Source organism: Triturus cristatus, chromosome 9, assembly GCF_964204655.1.
Source record: "Triturus cristatus chromosome 9, aTriCri1.1, whole genome shotgun sequence".
Taxonomy (NCBI): Eukaryota; Metazoa; Chordata; class Amphibia; order Caudata; family Salamandridae; genus Triturus; species Triturus cristatus.
In genome coordinates, this window is record NC_140592.1 from 675,248,225 (window position 1) to 675,272,641 (window position 24,417).

Below are 24,417 nucleotides of genomic sequence, written 5' to 3' on the forward strand. Positions count from 1 at the left end.
GCTGCCGCGGCCTTCTACATCCTCCATCCTCGTCGGGACCTGCTGGCGCTGCCGCGGACCGTGTAACGACCACCTTCATCGGGACCTGCTGGCGCTGCCGCGGACCGTGTAACGACCACCTTCATCGGGACCTGCTGGCGCTGCCGCGGACCGTGTAACGACCACCTTCACCGGGACCTGCTGGCGCTGCCGCGGCCCGTCCAAAGCTAGAACATCGAGCTCGAGGATTGTGAGCTATCCATCAGACCATCTCAGCTACCAGATTGGTAACCAGACTGTCCCGCTACCCCCCTTTCCCACACCAAGAGACTAGAATCGAGGGGACCCCTGAGTCCAGACCTCCTTGTACCATTCCATCGTACCTTAAGAAATCGCTTATAAAGAACGTTAAATCCTATCCTTGTGTGGTATATATCTGTGGGGGGGAAGTTACACATCTGTACGATCGCTGGAGACGGCTCTCCCCGGAGACCTCTCCCCTTGTCCTCGGCCGACCCTCCCGGTCCGTCTAACACCATCAAAAGCATTTGTCCATTGCTCACTGATCGTCCGTCATTCTTTAACAGTCACCCGTATTCCTCCATTGACCATCACCAGTCCATGGGCCATCACAAATCTCTCCTTTAGGTGTGGTATTGTTATGCTTTTTTAACAGTCTGTAGAGTGGTTAGTATAAAGAAGATGTTGTTGGCACACCATTTGAAAAATTGATCTCTGCTTTGGTTTCAACATTCTCAGTTCGACTGCAAGCAGCGCCCTCTATCCCTTCACCAGTCCAGCATGACCACCATTCAGGCATCTTTCAGCAATCAAGTGCGAGTTCTGGTCTGAACGGGTCAGAAGTTACACGGTTGCAGGGAGCAGAGGATAAGAAGCCCACCTTAAAGGAAGGTCATTGGCAGAGAACAGAAAACCCCAGATCAAGCCGAACAGGCACAACACCATCCAGTGGGGAGTCTGCAGCCAGCACCTCAACCCGGTAAGTTGAGGCTTCAATACAGTCTTAGACCCCTGGGTCTACAGTTTACAGTGACAAACAGACTGTTGTACCAAAGGCATCCTTATGTTGACGCTGTGCACTCATATTTAGCATTGGGCAGAGAAAATACACAACATACTGCAGATGTGCAAGCCTCATACATAAACTTTGGTCAATCCTCTACCATAAATCCAGCGGGATCCAGAGGTGGCTGATCACCTTTGAAAGGGATGAGGCGTAAATATCCAGCCCAAGGTTTATGGAGTGAGCAAGCACAGTGAAGGAGGCTGACTTCCTGCTGGGTGGCTGGGAGTCCTCCCTCGTGAACATTTTGAAACAAGTGGGCCAAGTGGTGCATTTTACAACACAATCATCACATCAAGTTTAAAAAAAGCTATAGATGCGGATAGAACACATAGTAAATATTCCAGTACTTTAATGGAGTTTCATGCTAGCCCGACCATTCCCAAAGGTACCATGATTTGTCTCATCAAGAAAATCTCAAGGGTATGGTGGTAAAATGGTTTGTTACTCGGCACAATTTCTGCCAAAGTCTCTAAAAAGCCAAAGGCGAGGGCCAAGCTTCAGAAACTACAATTTCAAATGATCTGTCATTGGGACACCATCTTACTTCACTTCTACATTTTACTTTCTTTCATTGTTCTACATGGTCTCCTCCAAGGACAGTCTAAACCATATCGTATGATTAAAGGTCCCCTTGAAAGGAGTAAGTTTCAAAAATACCAAGCATTGTTAAATGCATTAGGTTTCACCTATATGATTAGTATTACGTTTTGTTGATGTAAGATTTATCTTGGTGAGGAGTTGTGCAGTGTAAGAAGGGAGTGCGCATCACTGGAGTTGGCAGTAGAGTGTGTGAGAGAGGCGTGCAGTGTGAGAGCAACGGGTGCAGTACTAGAGGCAGGAGTTCAGTGTGTGAGGGAGGTGTGCAGTGTGATAGTGAAGTGTGCATCATTAGAGGCAGGAGTGCAGTGTGATAGTGAAGTGCGCAGCATTAGAGGCAGGAGTGCAGTGTGATAGTAAACTGTGTAGCATTAGAGACAGGAGTGCAGTGTGATAGTGAAGTGTGCATCATTAGAGGCAGGGGTGCACTGTGATAGTGAAGTGTGCATCATTAGAGGCAGGAGTGCAGTGTGATAGTGAACTGTGCAGTATTAGAGGCAGGAGTGCAGTGTGATAGTGAAGTGTGCAGCATTAGAGGCAGGAGTGCAGTGTGATAGTGAAGTGCGCAACATTAGAGGCAGGAGTGCAGTGTGATAGTGAACTGTGCAGCATTAGAGACAGGAGTGCAGTGTGATAGTGAAGTGCATCATTAGAGGCAGGAGTGCAGTGTGATAGTGAACTGTGCAGCATTAGAGACAGGAGGGCAATGTGATAGTGAAGTGTACAGCATTAGCAGCAGGAGTGCAGTGTGATAGTGAAGTGCAGAGCATTAGAGGCAGGAGTGCAGTGTGATAGTGAAGTGCACAGCATTAGAGACAGGAGTGCAGTGTGATATTCAAGTGTGCAGCATTAGAGGCAAGAGAGCAGCGTGTGATGGAGATGTGCAGTATGTAATAGAACACGACCTGGGCTGTGTAGTGAGAGGGAAGAGTGCAGCATTAGAGACAGGAGTGCAGTGTGATAGTGAAGTGTGCAGGATTAGAGGCAGGAGTGCAGTGTGATAGTGAAGTGTGCAGCATCAGAGGCAGGAGTGCAGTGTGATAGTGAACTGTGCAGCATTAGAGACAGGAGTGCAGTGTGATAGTGAAGTGCATCATTAGAGGCAGGAGTGCAGTGTGATAGTGAAGTGTGCAGGATTAGAGGCAGGAGTGCAGTGTGATAGTGAAGTGTGCAGCATCAGAGGCAGGAGTGCAGTGTGATAGTGAACTGTGCAGCATTAGAGACAGGAGTGCAGTGTGATAGTGAAGTGCATCATTAGAGGCAGGAGTGCAGTGTGATAGTGAACTGTGCAGCATTAGAGACAGGAGTGCAATGTGATAGTGAAGTGTACAGCATTAGCAGCAGGAGTGCAGTGTGATAGTGAAGTGCAGAGCATTAGAGGCAGGAGTGCAGTGTGATAGTGAAGTGCACAGCATTAGAGACCGGAGTGCAGTGTGATATTCAAGTGTACAGCATTAGAGGCAGAAGTGCAGTGTGTGAGGAAGGCGTGCAGCATGAGAGTAACAGTGCATCATTAGAGGCAAGAGAGCAGCGTGTGATGGAGATGTGCAGTGTGTAATAGAAGACTGGACCTGGGCTGTGTGGTGAGAGGGAAGAGTGTAGCATTAGAGACAGGAGTGCAGTGTGATAGTGAAGTGTGCAGCATTAGAGACAGGAGTGCAGTGTGATAGTGAAGTGTGCAGCATTAGAGACAGGAGTGCAGTGTGATAGTGAAGTGTGAAGTATTAGAGACAGCAGTGCAGTGTGATAGTGAAGTGTGCAGTATTAGAGACAGGAGTGCAGTGTGATAGTGAAGTGTGCAGCATCAGAGGCAGTGTGATAGTGAAGTGTGCACCATCAGCGGCAGTGTGATAGTGAAGTGTGCAGCATCAGAGGCAGTGTGATAGTGAAGTGTGCAGTATTAGAGACAGGAGTGCAGTGTGATAGTGAAGTGTGCAGCATTAGAGGCATGAGTGCAGTGTGATAGTGAAGTGCAGAGCATTAGAGGCAGGAGTGCAGTGTGATAGTGAAGTGCAGAGCATTAGAGGCAGGAGTACAGTGTGATAGTGAAGTGCACAGCATTAGAGACAGGAGTGCAGTGTGATATTCAAGTGTACAGCATTAGAGGCAGGAGTGCAGTGTGTGAGGAAGGCGTGCAGCATGAGAGTAAGAGTGCATCATTAGAGGCAAGAGAGCAGCGTGTGATGGAGATGTGAAGTGTGTAATAGAAGACTGGACCTGGGCTGTGTGGTGAGAGGGAAGAGTGTAGCATTAGAGACAGGAGTGCAGTGTGATAGTGAAGTGTGCAGCATTAGAGACAGGAGTGCAGTGTGATAGTGAAGTGTGCAGCATTAGAGACAGGAGTGCAGTGTGATAGTGAAATGTGCAGTATTAGAGACAGGAGTGCAGTGTGATAGTGAAGTGTGCAGCATCAGAGGCAGTGTGATAGTGAAGTGTGCAGCATCAGAGGCAGTGTGATAGTGAAGTGTGCAGTATTAGAGACAGGAGTGCAGTGTGATAGTGAAGTGTGCAGCATTAGAGGCATGAGTGCAGTGTGATAGTGAAGTGCAGAGCATTAGAGGCAGGAGTGCAGTGTGATAGTGAAGTGCAGAGCATTAGAGGCAGGAGTGCAGTGTGATAGTGAAGTGCACAGCATTAGAGACAGGAGTGCAGTGTGATATTCAAGTGTACAACATTAGAGGCAGGAGTGCAGTGTGATAGTGAAGTGTGCAGCATTAGAGACAGGAGTGCAGTGTGATAGTGAAATGTGCAGTATTAGAGACAGGAGTGCAGTGTGATAGTGAAGTGTGCAGCATCAGAGGCAGTGTGATAGTGAAGTGTGCAGCATCAGAGGCAGTGTGATAGTGAAGTGTGCAGCATCAGAGGCAGTGTGATAGTGAAGTGTGCAGTATTAGAGACAGGAGTGCAGTGTGATAGTGAAGTGTGCAGCATTAGAGGCATGAGTGCAGTGTGATAGTGAAGTGCAGAGCATTAGAGGCAGGAGTGCAGTGTGATAGTGAAGTGCAGAGCATTAGAGACAGGAGTGCAGTGTGATATTCAAGTGTACAGCATTAGAGGCAGGAGTGCAGTGTGTGAGGAAGGCGTGCAGCATGAGAGGAAGAGTGCATCATTAGAGGCAAGAGAGCAGCGTGTGATGGAGATGTGCAGTGTGTAATAGAAGACTGTACCTGGGCTGTGTGGTGAGAGGGAAGAGTGTAGCATTAGAGACAGGAGCGCAGTGTGTTAGTGAAGTGTGCAGCATTAGAGACAGGAGTGCAGTGTGATAGTGAAGTGTGCAGCATTAGAGACAGGAGTGCAGTGTGATAGTGAAGTGTGCAGTATTAGAGACAGGAGTGCAGTGTGATAGTGAAGTGTGCAGTATTAGAGACAGGAGTGCAGTGTGATAGTGAAGTGTGCAGCATCAGAGGCAGTGTGATAGTGAAGTGTGCAGCATCAGAGGCAGTGTGATAGTGAAGTGTGCAGCATCAGAGGCAGTGTGATAGTGAAGTGTGCAGTATTAGAGACAGGAGTGCAGTGTGATAGTGAAGTGTGCAGCATTAGAGGCATGAGTGCAGTGTGATAGTGAAGTGCGCAGCATTAGAGGCAGGAGTGCAGTGTGATAGTGAAGTGTGCAGCATTAGAGGCATGAGTGCAGTGTGATAGTGAAGTGCGCAGCATTAGAGGCAGGAGTGCAGTGTGATAGTGAAGTGCGCAGCATTAGAGGCAGGAGTGCAGTGTGATAGTGAAGTGTGCAGTATTAGAGACAGGAGTGCAGTGTGATAGTGAAGTGTGCAGCATTAGAGGCATGAGTGCAGTGTGATAGTGAAGTGTGCAGCATTTGAGGCAGGAGTGCAGTGTGATAGTGAAGTGTGCAGCATTAGAGACAGGAGTGCAGTGTGTGAGGAAGGCGTGCAGCATGAGAGGAAGAGTGCAGCATTAGAGGCAGGGGTCCAGTGTGTGAGGGGGGTGTGCAGTGTGATAGTGAAGTGTGCAGCATTGCAGACAGGAGTGCAGTGTGTGAGGAAGGCGTGCAGCATTAGAGGCAAGAGAGCAGCGTGTGATGGAGGTGTGCAGTGTGTGATTGAAGACTGGACCTGACCTGAGCTGTGTGGTGAGAGGGAAGAGTGTAGCATTAGAGTAAGAAGTGCAGTGTCAGCATGCGGAGTGCAGTGTAACAGGGATTTTCTATAGACACTTTACATGAGGTGCATCAACCTGTGGTGTCTGGTGCTCGGCAGGGAAAGAGTCAGGCGTGCAGTGTTAGCTGGCGATGGAACTTGGGAGGGGAGTGCAGTGCAGCATGAGAAAGGCTTCTAGTGCAGCTGAGGAAAAGGCAAGCTTCAGTTAATGCAACCGAACACAATGAGATTTGCTGACAGACATAAAGCAGGCTATATTAAGACACAGCAGATACCGTTAAACAGTTTGACAACAGCAGCGTCTATCTCTCATTCTAGCAATGGTACAGAAGCTCTCAGGCGCCCGCCACCACTGGCCGCAGTGTCTACACAATGCAGAGGCAGAGGTTATTTCCTCTCTAGCTATTCATCGCATGCCTGCTTACAACACAGACTTCTCACCTTATATATAAGTGCTACGAGTAGTCATTTTGTGGTGGGTGCTATTATCAGTGTCAGTAGATCTGTCCCAGAATCTAGAACTCGAAAAGTGACCATCTCGGAATGCCTGACCCTCATTTTTTCCTGTCCTTCTTATGGGTGACAGATGGACTCATGGGGTGCTCAGAACAAACACTCCTTGTGTACTTTCAAGAAATGAAGGTTGTCTTTCGGCTAAATTGCCAGATAATGAAACACTTACTTGATCCCTGCCTCTCATGTAAGCTAATGGGTGTGTTCTTGGGCAAATTGCATTCTCAGGTACTCTCTCTCTTACACATGCTCACACCGTGAGTTCAGTATGTGATATAATTTGAGTGCAGCTACTTAGAGAAAGACTTAGAACGAATACCTTAGCTTGACCATTTTGTTTAGTCTTGAAGAAGCGGGGGTGATTTACTTTGCATCTTTGTGCTATGTAATTCGCCACACTAGAAGAGTTCATGAAGAAAAAGCATTGGTAAAGTCAGTAGCTCTTGCCTGTGAGAGCTATTACTTTTGCCATTGCTTTTAGCCATATTGCACAGCATTGTGGCTACTCTGCAATATGGTTAAAAGTTAGGGGGAAAAGTCACTGCTTAATTTGTACAACAATAAAAAAGAAGTGCCAGGGCTCTCGTCAGGAGGCCACTGCAGCTTGAACCACACAATGCCCCTACCATGCTGCCAATGATAGTAGCAACACAGCTACTAACCATCACACTCGTACAAGTGTCACAATTCAGACTATTCCTGGCCCCCAAAGCTAAAGGAATGGCTTGGGCGGCAGGTAATAGTCGTTTTTAATGTATATTGATAGTCGTTTTTAATGTATATGGAATTAATAATTAACTGTTGCTGTGGTCTTCTTTAAATTAGCTACACAGCGCCACCTTGTGGAAGACTGTCACAAGCACCGGTGTTGATAATTAAATGCCGGTGCCTAGCACCAGAAACCACTGGTACAAATTAAGCACTGGGAAAAGTCCTTTGTTGCGACCAGCACTAGCCATGTCATAGCTCTATTTTTCTGGTAGGGGGAGGGGACACATTGGGGGTGTGAGAATGTGGCAAGCAAGGAAAGGCAGCAGTCGGGGTGGGAGAAGGGACAGTAACCACGGGCGAGCAATGATGTGGGCAGCAGGAAGTTGGAAACAATGACTGGAGTACAAGGTGGAACAACAAGATAAGAAACAACAACAATGAGGGAACCAACGAAGATGGCGAGGAAGCAACAAAGACTGTGATAAAGCTCCTCTATCTGTACCTCCTCCTCAGAGAACAAGCCACCTCCAGCAGTGGTCGAAGTGGGGGGAAAAAAGTAGGGGAACTGTGGGCGGAGAATCAGAGGGCGGGAATAACCCAAGGATTGGCTCAGTGGGCGGAGCCAGAGGTGTGGCCAGAATGCGCGAATATCACAATTTTTAGTATTTGTTTGGCATTTCACTGCCCAGTTTAATCAACCAATGGATACACATGATTATATAAGGTTATAATGAGTTATTGACAATAAAACACAATCACAAAGTGGGATATGCTTCTAATCACAGAATGTCCCAAATACGATAAAATGTGGAAGCACAAGCAATTTTTCGCAGAGCCATGGTGTTTATCATCAGCACTTCTCCCTTTTTTCACAACAGCAGTTCAAACATGAATGGCAAAATATCCTAGTTTGCAAATGTTTTCTATATAACTCTGGCTATGCCATATTTGCCTCCTAATGCAAGATCTGCTGCATGATCTGACCATTTAAACTAATAAATTGTTTATAGCTCAAATGTATCAAAAGTTAACAAAGAAGGTGACTTGTTTTGCTGCGGAGTGGATGGCTTATTGCAAAGGTTGACTGATCATCTTTCTCACTGTTGCGTTTGTATGTTACACTGGTGCTAATAAGGCAAAATCTTTCCAAAGACTGTTAGCATGTGTACACGTCAAAATAATAAAATATCAGAAAATATACTGCATTACGCTGCAGTCTTTTTTTAAATGCATAATTTAGTCAACACTGTGGCATAATTGTGTCCTCCTTTGCTGCATATTTAATTCCAGTGACCCCACAGCAAGCAGCACATGTTCACATGTTAAAAGTGCTTGTGAATGAAGCAGAGAGACTGTGAAGTTTGCGAACTTAGTTTGGTGTGCGTGCCAAATTCTTCATTGCCAATCCCTGGTGAGTTGCAGCTACTACTTCTGAAACAAGGCCAATGGAGCTAACTATGGTTGAGGCAGACTGGCCTCAAGGGCAGGGCCGGTCTTAGCACTGGTGGTGCCCTCTGCATTAATGTTTTTTAGTACCCCGCAATGACCACCTCTGCCATGGATTCCCTCACTACCACCCTTTAACAGTGCCCCTCAAGTCTCCATAACCACACTCTCTCTCAGATGCATTTAATTTGATTTACAGCGCCACTCATACCAGTGTAGGGTGTCAGAGCACTTTACATCACACACATTACTCAGAGACAATCAATATGTGTGTAAATCACTGTATAGAAAATGTTACATAAGACTAAGGACTAGAAGGTGTAGGAGTCACATGCCAACCATACTACTAGGCGGTATAGTTTAGTAGTCATTGATCTGGAGAAACAAACTCAGAATTTTAAAACATAATACCATGGTTGGGGGTTCTCTTTAATAATCAGAATTGATTTCTGTCCAAAAGAACACTTTTTGCAACATTAGGATAATCAAAGACTGGGGGGAAAAAACATAACGCTCTAATCTATACCTTGCTGTTTGTATGCAGCTCTTAGATGAAAGTTAATAGCTCACTGTTCTATGTTAGGATTTTAACTTATAAACTACAAGTAAAAAAAGGATCTCTCTGACAAAAGCAGTAGCTCACTGATCTATTTACATTATGTGCACTTTGTGATCTGTGTAGGAAGGTGGAATCTGACTACATGGTTGTCCCCACTTTTTTCCTGGTGTTTTGCTGGTTTTCGACTTAGTCTGGCTGGGATCCTGCTATTCAGGACCCCAGCCTATCTGCTTTCTCCCTTAAATTGATTACAAGTACTATAGGTACACTCCAGATTGGATTCTGGGGTACCCTTATAAGTCCCTAGTATGTGGTATACTATGTACCAAGGGCATAGGTACCCCAGAGGTCTACCAGGGGCTGCAGCATGTATTGTGTCACCCCTGGGAAGCCTTCCAAAATGACACCACAGGTCTGCTACTGCAGCCTGGGTAAGGTGGTGCATGCACCCCTTACTGAGATATAGGTTCACTATATCTCTCCATATTACTGCACATATAAACCTATCAGTCACCCCTATGGCAGGCCTTACCAATCCTGAAGGCAGGGTGCAGGATTTTATGTGAGAGGGTGCCCATGCATGAGCAGAGCCCCTCAGCAGCCTTCAGAACCTTTATTCTGGGGTTGTTTGTGATGCTGCCAAACCATACACTCTTAAGTGCATTATAACCAAACGGTAAATGCTAACTTTGGAATGGCTTCCCGGAAACATGTTGTATTTGGTGTCAAACACTTTGGAATCATACTCCCACACAAGTAACTGGTGTGGGAGTATGATCCAACCCTTCTAGAGGGAGAGACATGACAGCACCGGTATACCCGGTACCAGCTAACAGAGCCCTGGCATCACAAAATGGATGCTGCCAGCCACAGACACGAGTCTGCCCTCCTGTTGCTGGACGAAACCCCGGCAGGGGAGGCCTGGACAATAGGTTTCCTGTCACAGGGAGGTGTCACCACCTCCCAGAAAGGCTTTAGTGTATTGGGGCTGGGTGGGTGCACTCCAAGAGTGCTTTGAAGTATAGCACTGGGGGCACATTTGGTGTCCCTGTGCATAGTCCAGCTCAAACCAGTTGCAGGGGCTACCAGCCCCTGCTCTGGCGCAAAACTGGACAAAGGAAATGGGTGTACCCACCCCTCTTTCCTGACCCTCCCATAGGTGGGTCCCTAGAGTTTGTCCCACCCCTTCCTTGGGTATAAGAAAGGAACCCCTGGCTACAGGACTTTAGATTACACCTGGATTAAACTCTGATACTGAATCCTGGAACTTTGACGATCTACATTGAACTAGATAAGGAAAGAATCTCCCTTGGAGTAAAGGAGTTACTCCCCTGCAAGGCAGGCACCAAAGACAGATCTGACCGGTTTGCAGCTCCGAAGCTCCCGCCAGACTCCGAAGAATTTTGCAACACAGGAGGTGGGTTTCCGTGGTCTTAGAGGTAGAACAGTGCCCACAGCAAGTCTGAGGCCCGTATCCCTCATGGCGACCGTGCAAACCGAACCCCTGGACACCACGTCACTTTGCAGAAGCATCAGCTTTCCAACAACTCCTGCAGCTAAGCTTTGGATTACTTATAGCCCTTACCCCGAGCAGCATTTGCACTGAAGATTGCCCGCCTACACTCCACGAGTGTTCCGTGAGCTGGCCCTTTGTGTTTTCTCTCAAGGTCCCTTCGCGATCCCTAGTCCGTCGACTGGTGGGTCCCTGTGAAGGCAACTTTACCTCTAATTAGGCTTACCTGATTTCTCCAGACGTGTCCTGACTCTCCATTGCTTGGGGAGTCCCCAGGACCTTGCTGGTCCGCACCAAAGCATCTTTTCTGTTTCTGCGTGGGTTGCTGTTGCCAAGGCTTGCTGTGTTCAATACGAGGACCGACACCCCAGCACTCGACATCCTTTGTGGGACAGCTCAAATCCAGCTTCTGGTTGTCGTCGACGCCTCCTGGTCCTCGTGGCTGCAGAGTCAAGCTTCGCCTCTTCGCACTTGAATCACCCAACATCGGTGTGTTTTCGTCCACAGTGCCCCTGGTCACTGGCAAGTGACCCAGACTCTGTACCCTCTGCTTTCAGGTTCTTCTGATCTTCGATCCAGGCTTGGATCACACCGGACACTTTTCTCCTTCCCGGCAGCAGCACTTTGCAGTAGATCGCCATTGAAATCAACGACGATCCCCGACACCATTTGACACCTTTGCACCTGGCTTCCCTGGGTGATGTAACTCAAGTACTCCGGTGCTCCCGTGGGTGCTGGCCCTAGAACCCCTTAAGTCTAAAGGGGTTTTCTCAAAGTCCTCTCCTAAGTGTCCTTAACTTCTAAAATTCCAACCGTGACTTTCCCATAAAATAGTACGGGGCTCGCGCCTGTGTTCTCACACTGCACACGTCCCCTTCGGGTCTCCTGTGTCACTACCTTGGGTGGTTCCTTGGGGTCCCAGCGATTCTACGTGCTTTAGGCACTGTGTCTAGTGAAGTCGTGGTTCTTATACCACTTTCTTAATATATGGTTTGGTCCGCCCCTAGGGCCCATTGTATATTGTGCTATTTACTGTCGTTTTAGAACTGTATTATTGTGCATCTTGGACTCTAATCTCATAAAGAGATTAGTAGTGAGTGTTTAGAAATAAATACATATATTTTATATATACCTTGTGTTGATCTCCTTTCATTTAGTAATTCAAGAGGTTATAATCTGGTAAACCAAGTTGCTTTACACTCCTTCAAGACTTAGCCTGAAGGCTGCTCTCCATAGCTACCACTAGGATAGATTTCAATAAAGGTTGTCTTTAAACCTATCATCAATAAGGGTTGTTTGGACTGGTACAAGGTGCCCACTATAACTAGTGGACAGCATATACCAGTCCAACTTCTCTCAATCTGTATGGTACATGTTCTTTGCAGCAGGCACATTAACCCCCTGAGCTACCTTTCCATGAATCAGAACTTCCACTAGACAAAATGATCTCTCTCTAGGAAGAACATTAAACACCAGAGTCATCATGACATTTTTATTGTTGCCGAAAATTGCTGGAGGCCAGGAAGAAGGCAGCAAGCACTTTTAAAACCTTAATATACTTGCAAACATAATGCCTCCACCCAAAGTCAGCACCCGGTGCGGTCACACCGGTTGCACTGCCCTTCTCAAATGTCCTGTGACCTCAGTGACAGAGTCACTGTCGCTCTAGGGTGTGCTGCTTCATAGGCCTGTCTGGAAGACTGGAGGTGAACTTCAATATGGATTGTGGTGGACAAACCCTGAAGGTTAACCCACACTTGCCACTGCTAGGGTCCACCTGCTGGTGCTAAGACACCAGGGCTTCTAAGGTCTTGTTCAGCCTTCTAAGGGCTAGCATGGGATTGTGCTCTCTCAGGAGAGTGGTCTGGTGGACTGGTTATTAAGGCTGAACCTGGTTCCCCAGTGACAAATTCAGTAGCTCTGGCCATAGTGCCACAGTCTCTCCCCCACTGAACACCATACTGCCCCACTGAGAAAAACTCACACTACCTTCAACTACAACCCAATTGCTGCCGGCTATAAACACCTGGATGTGGCTCACTTTAAATGATGCAGAGCAATATACAGCCTACAAAAAAAAGTGACAACATCCTGGAAAAAGCAAACACTCATAAGGAATGCAAAATTTAGCAAACCAGTGAATTGTAAGCAGGAACAACATGGTTACCTTAATGCTTTTACACTCACTATTCAGAAATTAGTGAGTACTCTTGCCTGAAAAGTTAGGGACATGACTACAGGGCCCTGAATGGACCCATTTCAATGCCCATTGCTTATATCCTTACAAAACGTAAGCAGTATGGTAAAAAGACCACATCCCTGTACGCAGAGCCGCAGTACACATTTTTTCTTCCAATCCACACCTTGCAGTACCTCCAGGATTGGTGCACTAGTTGCAAGCCCAGGGAAAACAAAGACAAGAAAACAAAAATAGCGCTTCACTGGCAAACTCTGTATAAGTGGCGCTAATGTGTTTGGGTGTGAATAAAATCAATCTGGTCAGTTTCCTACCAACAGGTGCGCAACACCCATTGGACTCAAAGAGCTTCAGCCGCCCCCCCCCCCCCGTTGTGTGTGGCAGCCCGGGATGAGACAGCTTACCGGGCACATTTAAATAAATCAAACAAATTCCTTTGCGCGCGCTGCATGCTATGCAGCGCACGCAACGAAATTCGTTTTATTTACCTCCGTTCATCCATATTCCGGTGTTTACATTTCCCCACCCTGCCCCTCCCCCGCCCCTCCCCCGCCCCACCTCACCACCCCACGGAACTCCCTTCACGGACCGCTACTGGAAGTGACCCAGCTGCAAATGCAGAGGAAGGGGGATTACTGAAGAAGGTTTTTGCAGTGCAGCTGGCTGTATCTCTTCTGAGGAGAAGGAGCCATGAACATACAGTACGGATGCCCCACCAGGAAAAAACTGCCATGCTGCCTTTACTTCCGAGTATTTCACTGTTAAGTAGCACAGTATTTGAGATGGCAAACGCAGCAGCCATGTTGAACTGAAATTAATTACTCCAATGCAATCAGAAAGGCACAGAGATATCAAACATTACCAGCAAAATGAGATTGTTGTTAAATATTTCATGAACCGCATCTGCATCGTAATGAATAGGCAGATAAGCACAGCACATGCACCGTGCAGGGGAAATTATGTAAAGAAGCACGGCACAGGCGATGTGCAGGCAAAACATTACAATAAGTGCCCAAAATCAGATGGAAACAATACTTTGGTGACAGGGAACTGATAAGAGCAGCACACGAGGAGCAACACAAGGAACAACAGGAAACAGTATGCTGCAGCCAATAGAAAGGGAGGAAAAGTAAGTAGTAAGCACAGAACAAATGAAATGCAATGAAAGCAGGGGGGCGGGATGTAAGTCCCTTTTAAGATATATTCAATACAAAAGATTTCATAAACACAGTGCATGCACTGTGTAGGCGAAACCTAAGCAAAGGAGACACCTCTCAAAATGCCATGCTATTGACCGCAGAGCCGACAGGGCTGATTCTGCTGCCACAGACAGCTATGCTCTTTTCAGGTTATGGAGGCCATAGAAGTCCAGACAGCCAATGAGGCAACAAACTGTCCATTTAGGATACTCCACTGCAGTAGTGATTGTGAGAGCAATGTATTTTTTTTCCTAAAAATATTTCTCTTTTGCTATATAATATACACACATCTTGCTGGTTTCTGAAAATAAACAAAAAATAAACAAATGTTGCTATTAAATATACATTTTTTATATTGGCAAAAACTCAGTTGCCCAATCCAAAAACATTTATTGAATAACACTATTTCTTTTTTAGCGAATACATGTTTACCTGCCAATATAAGCGTGTTATTTCCATGCAGCACTCGCGTATACTACTGCCACACATGGGAATCTTCTGCCTTGCATGTCCAATGCATTTCTCAAGCCATTGAGGCGCATCATTATTAGCCTCTAGAATATTCCCTGAACTCCCAAACCTGGCCCATTCTGACCGGTGTGGGTTTATCTTGGGACACAACACCTCTCTTAAAATACTACTGCTATTCTCACTTCTTTTTTTTTTTTTTTGAAAAACCTTTATTACAATTTCAGAGAAATACAAGTATGGGCCTACAACCAATAGGCCGGCCGCTAAAATGCAGTGTGATCCTAGGTACAACTGGAACATTCACGTCGATGAAGCCATAAAAGGGGGTCACTAGAGTGTAAATCCTTGCCGTCGGCCGCAGTTGCAGTCCATGAACAAACAAAGGTTTCATATTTTTAAGAAACGAAAAACAACAAACACACAAGGCAAGGAATTTTAGAGCAGTAGCATGTGCCCATTGTATCGAGGGAGTAAACCAACCCGGGTAAACAGAGGGGGAGGGGGGCAAGGCCGAAGAAACCAAAGTCGCATGTCGCAGGAGTGTACAGGAATGCGCGGGCTAGGGCGACAGCGCGGCATCTATCTCACGCGTCTGAGGCGGGGCACATATATCCCCGCGATAGGAGTTCCAAGGACCCCACACCTTACTCCACTTGCCAGGCTTGCCTCTCGCCACGTACACCGTTTTCTCTCTGAAAATACACCAGTCCATGTGTTCTTTCCACTCGCTGACCGTGGGCGGCCTCTGGGAGCCCCACAATTGTGCAATGTCACGCTTCGCTACCATATAGCCCAGAGTCACCCACTGCGTCTGCGTCGCATTGTAATCAGTAGGCTCCCAGACATTCAACATTCAACGGCAACAAGGCCACATGCGTGACTTCTTCTAACACAGCATGCACTCTGCACCAAAACCGAGTCACCTCCGGACATTCCCACAGGATATGGAGGAAACTCCCCAGTAGCCCACAGCCCCGCTTACACAACCCATCCACCGAATATCCCATACGCATCAAACCAGGCCCCGTGACGTACACTCTGTGGAGTATTTTAAGCTGGACGAACCGCAATCGGGCCGGGATAGCCACCTCTTTCGGGGAGGCCACCGCTGACACCCAATCCTCGTCGTCCAGCTCCAAACCGTCGGCAATCCAAGTCTCCCGCAATGAGGCCAGCAAACCCACCCGATCATTAATAAGCTTCTTGTAAATCAGCGAAATGGTGCTATCCGGCACATGGCCGTCCAAGACCCTGTCCTCCAACGGGGAATTCTCTGGAATAGCCGCCGTGTCCGGAAACACGGAGCACAGGGCATGATGAACCTGAGCATACCGATAGTATTCCCTATCATTCAACTGATATTCAGTTTTCAGCATGTCGAACGTCTTGAATTTCCCTTTCGTCCAGAGATCCCCTACCGTGCTGATACCAATCGTATCCCACTTCTCAAAGCCTTTCGTAGTATACAGATAGCCCAAGCGCTGAGATGTATACAGTGGTGTAGCCCGAGTCAAGCGATCCCTCCACCCCATCGCCGCATTTGATGCATGCCACACCTGTACCGCGACCCGCGTCGGGCCCGTCAACCGCGCATCGAGGGACCCCGAGTATAATGCTCGATTATAGTCACCGCCCGGCAATAGCAATTTGTCCATCTCAAAAGCCGGGTTCAAAGCAGGGCCATACATCCCGTGATTGACGGCAGCCAACTGGGAGGCCCAGTAGTATCGCTTAATGTCTGGGAGGGCGACCCCCCCATCGTACCATGGCAGGGTTAGTTTGGCAAGAGCAATCCGCGGCCGCCCATCCCAAAACAATCGACACTGGAGACACTCCACCTCCCGAAAATAACGGGCCGGCACCAGGTCCATGGTGTTCTGTAGGGCGTACAAAAAGCGTGGCAGCGACATCATTTTGAACAACGCTGCCCGGCCAAGTGGCGAAAGCGGCAGCCACCGCCAACCCGCCACATCCGCCCTTAGGCGCTGGAGGGGGGGGAGAAGATTCCGTTCGTAGCGGGCCACTGGGTCCAGTGTTATAAAAATACCCAAATAAGTGAATCCTGATGTCGCAATCTGGATAGGGCACCCCCGCGGAAGGGGGGGGGCCTCCCCGGAAAGAACGTACACACAGGACTTAGCCCAGTTGATGACCAATCCGGAGTTGCGACCAAAGGAGCTCAAAACGTCCACCAACACGATGAGCGATTTGCACGGCGATGCAAGATACAAAAGTATATCGTCCGCGTATAGGGAGACCCGGTCCTCGTATTCCGGCGTCCATCTAAGACCACGCATCGAGGGTTCCCATCGCAACCACTCCGCAAGGGGCTCCAAACAAAGCGCAAATAGGAGAGGCGACAGCGGACAACCCTGTCGGGTGCCCCTGCCCAAGATAAAGGGAGCCGATACCCGTCCGTTGACCACTACCTGTGCCAGCGGATTGTCATAGAGCAATTTCACCCAACTGATGAACCCCGGGCCAAAACCCAACTTCGCCAATGCTGCCCAGATGTATGGCCATTCCAGGGTATCAAACGCCATGGTAGCGTCCAAGGACACCAAGATGGCCGGTTCACGAAGGAATGGTGCGCGAGCAAGGACGCCATGCAACCGCCGCAGGTTCAAAGCGGTATTGCGATGGGGTATAAAGCCGGATTGATCCTGATGAACCAGGTCGCCCACAACCCGGATCAGACGATTGGCCAGTACCTTGGCGAGGATTTTAGGTTCCGCGTTTAACAAGGAGATGGGCCTGTAGGAAGCACATCGATCACGGGGCTTCCCCTCCTTATGGATAACAACAATGGTAGCGAGACGTTGGTCAGAGGGGAGAGAGCCTGCCGCCCTAGCCTCAAGGAACATGTCCCTGAGATAAGGCGCAATAACATCTGGGCGCAACTTGTATAGTTCAATGGGGAGTCCGTTAGGACCCATGGCCTTGCCCGATGCAATCGAGCGGATGGCCAAAGCAATCTCATCTGACGACAGGGCCGCATCCATCACTACTTTATCCTCATCGGACAAGGAGGGCAGAGCTACGTCCCGAAGTAGCAGTTGAGAGTCTTCCTCCGAGCGTTCCGAGACCGGAGAGTAGACCCCGTGAAAATACTCCGCAAAGCAATCAACTATATCACCGGGGTCCGTCACACGCACACCGTCCACCCTCTCAACCTCCGGTACCACTCGACTCGCTCTCTCCTTCTTATCCAACCATGCAATCAATTTCCCGGCCTTATCACCCATATCATACAAACGTCCCTGTTGCTCCCTGCTCACACTCCTAGCAGATTCAGTAACCAGCGCCTTGTAGTCGGCCTGCTTGAGCTCCAAGATATGCAATCTGTCATCCGTTACACCTTGCTCCAACTCACTCTCCAACTCAGTAATCTCATTTTCTAGCCGAACAACCTCCTGCGCAGCGCATTTTTTGGTGGAGGAAATGAGAGATAGGGCCTGTCCCCTGAGCACCGTTTTAAAGGCCTCCCAAAGGGAGATGGCGGAAGACACCGACCCCACGTTGTCCTTGAAGTAATGTTCCAGAGACTTGACCAAGTCTGCACGAATCGTGGGGTTCCGTAGGTACCAGGGGTTAATCGGCGCCACCCTCCCCTCCGCCCCCAGGGCGATATCCAGGTGCAACAAAAGGGGGGAGTGATCTGAAATACCGCGTGCCAAGTGTCTCACCTCCCCGATCATCCCAGCTTGGGCCGCAGGAACTAGCATATAGTCAAGCCTCGAAAGACTACCATGGGCCCCAGAATGGAAGGTATACTGCGCCTGTCCAGGGTGTTTCAACCGCCAGCAATCTATCAGTCCCAGGGCATCCAGAAAACCCCCCAACCAACTCTGGGCCCGAGGGAGGTCCCTAGGGGGGTATCGATCCTCAACTCCGGAAACAACAGCGTTCAGCGTTAAAATCCCCCCCAGGACCACCACCCCCCCGGGAGCCCTAGCAGCAGACGTCCCAAATCAGCATAGGTGGCCGTCTGCAGGCCCGGCGGGACGTAGACCGTGACCAGCGTAATCAATCTACCCTCCCACCTCCCCACCAGCGCAGCGTAGCGCCCTCTGTCGTCGTGGATCACCTCATCCACCACTAACGGGAGAGAGGTCCTGACCAAAATGCCCACTCCCCTCGAGCCAGAAGTGAAGCCAGAATGGGCCAGAAGGCGATACCCTCGTCTGTTCATGGCATGGAAAGAGTTCCCTATGAGGTGTGTCTCCTGCAGGAACACAATGTCTGGCGAGATACGTTTCAGAAACTGCAGGACTACCCCCCGCTTTATCCTGTCCCCCAGCCCATTCACATTCCAGGAAAGAAGTTTCAGCCCCCTACCCCCCATCCCTCCCAGCACAGAACATCCCCCTCCCGGGTGGCACAATCATAGTAGAACAGCATGAAATATTATCCCGCCTTGTGAAACAAACAAACAATCCCCAACCCCGTCCCATCAACCCCAACAAAACTCCCCCCTCCCTGCACCCCTGCGTGAGCCCAAACAGCCCCCCCAACCTGCAGTGTGCCTGTCGCCCCATTATAAAATTCACTACAAGAAGGACAAAAAAAGAACCCCAGAAGGAGGAAAGGGCCCCAGCAAGCCCCCTGCAACCTCCAAACACCACGGGGCAAAGTGTCAACAACTGGAGTCCGGTACAGCCACAGGCGCAAAACGTTACCAAAGCAGTCCAGCGCCAGAATCACAGTTCCATTCTTACTCCGGCGAACCTTCTCCGCTCCCCGTCATCCGCCCCTCCGGCTCCCGACTCTTGGGCAGGGCATCCAGCCACTCTCCCACCGCCTCCGGCCGGTCGAAGAAGTGTGAGCGACCATCTAGCTCGACTCGCAGCCTAGCCGGGAAGAGCATCGCATACTTAAAGTCCATGTCTCTCAAGCGCCGTTTGATGGCCGAGAAACCCATCCGTTGCTTTTGAACCGCTTGCGTAAAGTCTGGGTAAAAGCTAACATTAGAGTTCTCAAAGCGTAATGGCCCCGCCACCCTCGACGCCTGCAGGATAGCGTCTCTATCCCGAAAATTAAAAAGTCGGGCAATGATCGGCCGCGGGGGGGCACCCACCTTAGGCGCACCCCCTGGAACCCTGTGGGCCCGTTCCACGGCGAAGAATTTGCTCAGCCCTTTGGGTGCTAGATGAGTTACCACTAGATCCTCCACAAAGAGGTCCACAGCAGATTCCTCCGATCGTTCGGGCACGCCGATAATGCGGACGTTGTTCCGCCTGGCCCTGCCTTCAGAGTCCTCGAGGCGACGCTCGGTCAGATCGCTTGCGAGCTGCAACCTCCGCACCGTCTTCTGCAAAGCGGCCACATCCACCGTTAGGCTCGACGTCGCTTGGGCCAACGAGTCGACCCGGTCGTTGGTTTTCGACAGGTCTGCTCTGACCAAGGTGACATCGATCAGCACCGAGTCCAACTTGTTGGCCAGAGTATCCAGTTGCTGGTTCACGGTCACCTTCATCTCCTCGATGGCCCCCATGACATCCAGCAAAGTCAATTTGGGTGATGCGCCCGAGGCCTCCTTGGGCGGCTCAGGCGATTTACGTGATCCACTAGGGGATCCCTTTGGCTGAGCATAGCGGTCCATATTGTTGGCCTGAGAATAGGCTCCCCTCCGGGTAGATTTGGGTTTTAGCTTGTCGCCATCCACTCTTGTCGTCATCGTTGGCGATCAGCGAGGTCAGCACCCTCCAGCACCCGGAGGAAGGCCCGGGGATCCGGGCCGCTAGCTGATGTCCAGGCTTGGCACTCCGCACTCGGTGCAGCTCTCCCGATGTCTCCTCAACAGTTTCGGTCGGTCAACTCGAAACCGAAAGTGAAAGTACGAGTTCCAGGGCAGGCCCAGCCTGGCATGCCGCTGTTGTTCACTTTGCAGCCGGGCACCTCACCAACCCGAGTCCGGGACCAAAGCCGGAGAAGGCCGCAAACTTCAGGTCGCCAAAAAACCCGGTTCCCGGAGTCCAATTTCGATTTGGAAAACGAGTGGCACCTTAGCGTAAGATCATAGACAAAAGCCCGTCGAAAAGATCAGGATTATGACAGGATAGACGTGGGAGGTTGCGGAGGCCCTCGGGAGCCACAAGCCTACGCGGCCATCTTGGTTGCGCGCTAGGCTCCTCTTTGCTATTCTCACTTCTTGATTACGTGCCCTGACACTATCCAAATTCTGACTGTCTTATTTTTGATTTAGAAAAGGCATTTGACTCCCTCAACTGGAACTCTATGCATTCTGGCCTAGGTAAATACGGGTTTGGCAGGAGCCCCACAATACGCAAAATCTATAGGCAGAGTCAAAACAGGGCACAGTATTTTGCCCTCTGTTGGAAGGGGTTCCCCGGGGAGGTTGCAGAATGGGTTCCTGACCACCCTGAGGCCCACCCTTCCCAGATTTAGGCCGAGCAAGAGCAGGGAGGCCCTTCCTGGAAGGGTCTCGCACCTAGGATCGCACGCGCTGCGCTTACTCTCTCTTCGGATAGAGGGACACCACACAGTAGTCGTTATTAAGCTTTTATCGGTAGTTGTCAGGGATCTTTATGATCCGGCAGGCCGGTGCAGAATTAATGCCACAAGCGGCAGCGATCTTGTGATGATGGGAAAGGGGTAGCGGGACAGTCTTTCAATTAGTGTCTCTGCGAGGTATCCGGCGCACAGCTCTCAATCCTCGAGCTGAGGGGATGTTGCGTCTCTTCGGCAATCTCTGCCGATTCTCTTGGAGGAGTGGACCGCGAGTCACTCAGCAGGCACCGGAGGGTCGTCGTTCAGGGAGCCGCGACGGCGTCAGCAGGGCTCAGATGGTTCAGCGTTACGGGGAGCCGCGACGGCGTCAGCAGGGCTCAGATGGTTCAGAATTCGAGGAGCCGCGACGGCGTCAGCAGGGCTCAGATGGTTCAGCGTTCGGGGAGCCGCGACGGCGTCAGCAGGGCTCAGATGGTTCAGAATTCGAGGAGCCGCGACGGCGTCAGCAGGGCTCAGATGGTTCAGCGTTCGGGGAGCCGCGACGGCGTCAGCAGGGCTCAGATGGTTCAGAATTCGAGGAGCCGCGACGGCGTCAGCAGGGATCAGATGGTTCAGAGTACGGATAGCGGTTCTTCTGTTCGGTGAGCGATCGAGCCGCGACCAGGTCCGCAGGCTCTCGTCAGTCCAGGTCTTCTCTGCCTCTCGTCCCTTCAGCACCTCTTGTTATACTCCCCCTCCTCTTTGAAGTCCGGAGTCCTCGCGGAGAGGGGTCTCGTGCCTGGGGGGCGAGGTGTCGGGGTTTCCTGTCGCTCAGCCCCTTGATCTGTTCAGATGTGTCCGGGAGGGACCCCAGACGCCCAGCAGGAGAGGCGTCCGCTTGCCGGGGGCCGGGTGGCCGATCGAAACCTCCCTCGGGAAGAGTCCAGAGGTGTGACAGAGTCGGCGCCTCTCGGTCTGGTTTGGGGGGGGTTTCGTTCTCCCTCGGCCGGGCATGCGTGTTGGGGATCTGGTCGGCCCTCGGGATGTTGGTCCACGGAGGCCGGAAGGTCGTGCCCACGGGGTTCGGCATGTTTGTAGTGTGACTTGCTGGTCGGGAGGGCCCACGCCACGAGGCCGGTCTCACACATGCCCCCCCCAGCTGAAAGGCAGGGAGAACTACCCATCCACTTGGGAGTTCTCCTCGCTGAAGCAGAAGAATCGGGACAGGCCGTCCGCGTTGGCGTGGTCAGTCCCGGGGCGATGTTCCACAGGAGAAATCCATCCCCTGGAGAGAGATGGACCAGCGTAGCAGCTTGGGGTTTTCCCCTCGCATCTGCATCAACCACCGCAGGGGTCGATGGTCCGTTTGCACTCGGAAGTGTGTTCCGAACAGGTAGGGCCGTAGCTTTTTGAGAGCCCAGACTACGGCGAACATCTCACGTTCAATCGTGCTCCACCGCTGTTCCCGGGGCAGTAACCTTCGGCTGATGAAGGCTATGGGCTGATCTATGCCCTTGTCGTCGTATTGTGAGAGGACTGCCCCGATGCCGTGTTCCGAGGCGTCCGTCTGGACCACAAACTCCTGGGCGTAGTCGGGTGCTTTGAGTACTGGAGCCGCGCACATTGCGGCCTTTAGGGTGTCGAACGCCTTCTGGCAGGCGGGAGTCCAGTGTATTTTCTTGGGGTGTTTTTTGGAGGTTAGTTCTGTGAGAGGGCCTGCGATGCTGCCATAGTTTTTAATGAACCTTCGGTAGTAGCCGGTGAGGCCCAGGAAGGCTCGGACTTCCGTTTGGGTTGTAGGGGGTTCCCAGGACAAGATGGCGTTGATCTTCGGCTGGAGGGGGGCGACCTGCCCACTCCCCACCTGGTGCCCCAGATAAGTTACGGAGCCGTGCCCAATTTGACATTTGCCAGCTTTGATGGTGAGGCCGGCCCGGCGTAGAGCCAGCAGGACTTGACGGAGGTGCTGGAGGTGCTCGGTCCACTGGGAGCTGAAGACCGCTATGTCGTCAAGGTATGCTGCGCTGAACCCCTCTAGTCCGGCCAGGACCCTGTTCACCAGCCGCTGGAAGGTGGCCGGGGCATTTTTCATCCCGAACGGCATTACCCTAAAGCGGTAGTGCCCATCCGGGGTGGAGAAGGCGGAGCGCTCCTTTGCTCCCTCGGTGAGGGCAATCTGCCAGTACCCACTGGTCAGGTCGAAGGTGCTGAGGTAGTAGGCTGCCCCAAGGCGGTCAATGAGTTCGTCGGCACGGGGGATAGGGTGAGCGTCTGCTCGGGTGACCGCATTGAGGCCTCGGTAGTCCACGCAGAATCTCAGCTCGGGGGCAACACCCGGGGTAGTCACCTTCGGAACCAGGACTACCGGGCTAGCCCAGGGGCTGTCGGAGGGTTCAATCACCCCAAGGTCCAGCATCTTTGCCACCTCGGTCTGGATGCAGGTCCGGACCCGATCAGGGACCCGGTAGGCCCGATGTCTCACTGGCGGGCTGTCTCCGGTGTCCACGTCGTGGACACACCAGCTGGTGACCCCGGGGGTCAGGGAGAAGAGATCCGCGAACTGCCCAAGTAGCTGGCGGCAGTCGTTGGTCTGTTGGGCTGTGAGGGCGGTCGACAGTTTCACTCCCTCCACGGATCCATCGGCTTCCTTCGCCCCCAGGAGGTCTGGGAGGGGCTCGGTGTCTTCTTCGGCCCCATCGTCGGTGGCCAGGAGTAGACTTAATTCGGTCCGCACAAAGTGGGGCTTGAGGCGGTTCACGTGGAGAACCCGGAGGGGGTTCCGCGGGGACTGCACATCGATGAGATAGGTGACTTGGCTCTTCCGCTCGACCACCTTGAAGGGCCCAGTCCATTTATCTTGGAGAGCGCAGGGTCTCACCGGGGCCATGACCCAGACTTGTTGGCCCGGCTGAAACTCGACCAGCGTAGCATTCTGGTCATACCAGCGCTTCATTTCTTCTTGACTGGCCTCGAGGTTTGCTTCTGCGAGTTCCCTGAATTTTCGGGTCTGGTTGCGGAGCGCCAGGATGTATCGGAACACGTCTGGAGGGGTCCCCCGGGGGGTTGCTTGCCACTCCTCCTTGACCAGGCTCAGGGGTCCTCGGACGGGGTGTCCATATAACAGTTTGAATGGGCTGAACCCCAGGGATTTTTGGGGGACCTCCCGGTAGGCGAACAGGAGACATGGGAGGAGGACGTCCCACCTCCGGCGTAGGGGTTCCTCGAGGCCCATGATCATCCCTTTCAGTGTCTTGTTAAAGCGCTCGACTAGGCCGTTTCCTTGGGGGTGGTACGGGGTGGTGAATTTGTACGATACTCCGCACAGCTGCCAGAGGGACTTCATATATCGGGAGATAAAGTTCGTCCCCCGGTCACTCACGACTTCGCGGGGGAAGCCCATGCGGGAGAAGATCCCCATCAAGGCCCGGCCCACCACGGGGGCCGTTACGGTGCGGAGAGGGATGGCTTCGGGGTAACGGGTGGCATGGTCCACCAGGACGAGGATGAACCGGTGGCCCTGGGCGGTCTTAGGGTCCAGTGGTCCGACAATGTCGATCCCTACCCGCTCAAAAGGGGT

General features: G+C 51.1%; 1 protein-coding gene across 1 annotated transcript in view; it reads left to right on the forward strand.

Annotated features, from left to right (window-relative positions):
* Positions 1-24,417, forward strand: part of LOC146798473 (uncharacterized) — a 613,542-nt gene that overhangs the window by 407,017 nt on the left and 182,108 nt on the right. Inside the window, exon 5 of the mRNA XM_085627975.1 lies at positions 739-979. Coding sequence (XP_085484101.1) covers positions 739-979 — 241 coding nt within the window. The remainder of the gene's footprint in view (positions 1-738; positions 980-24,417) is intronic.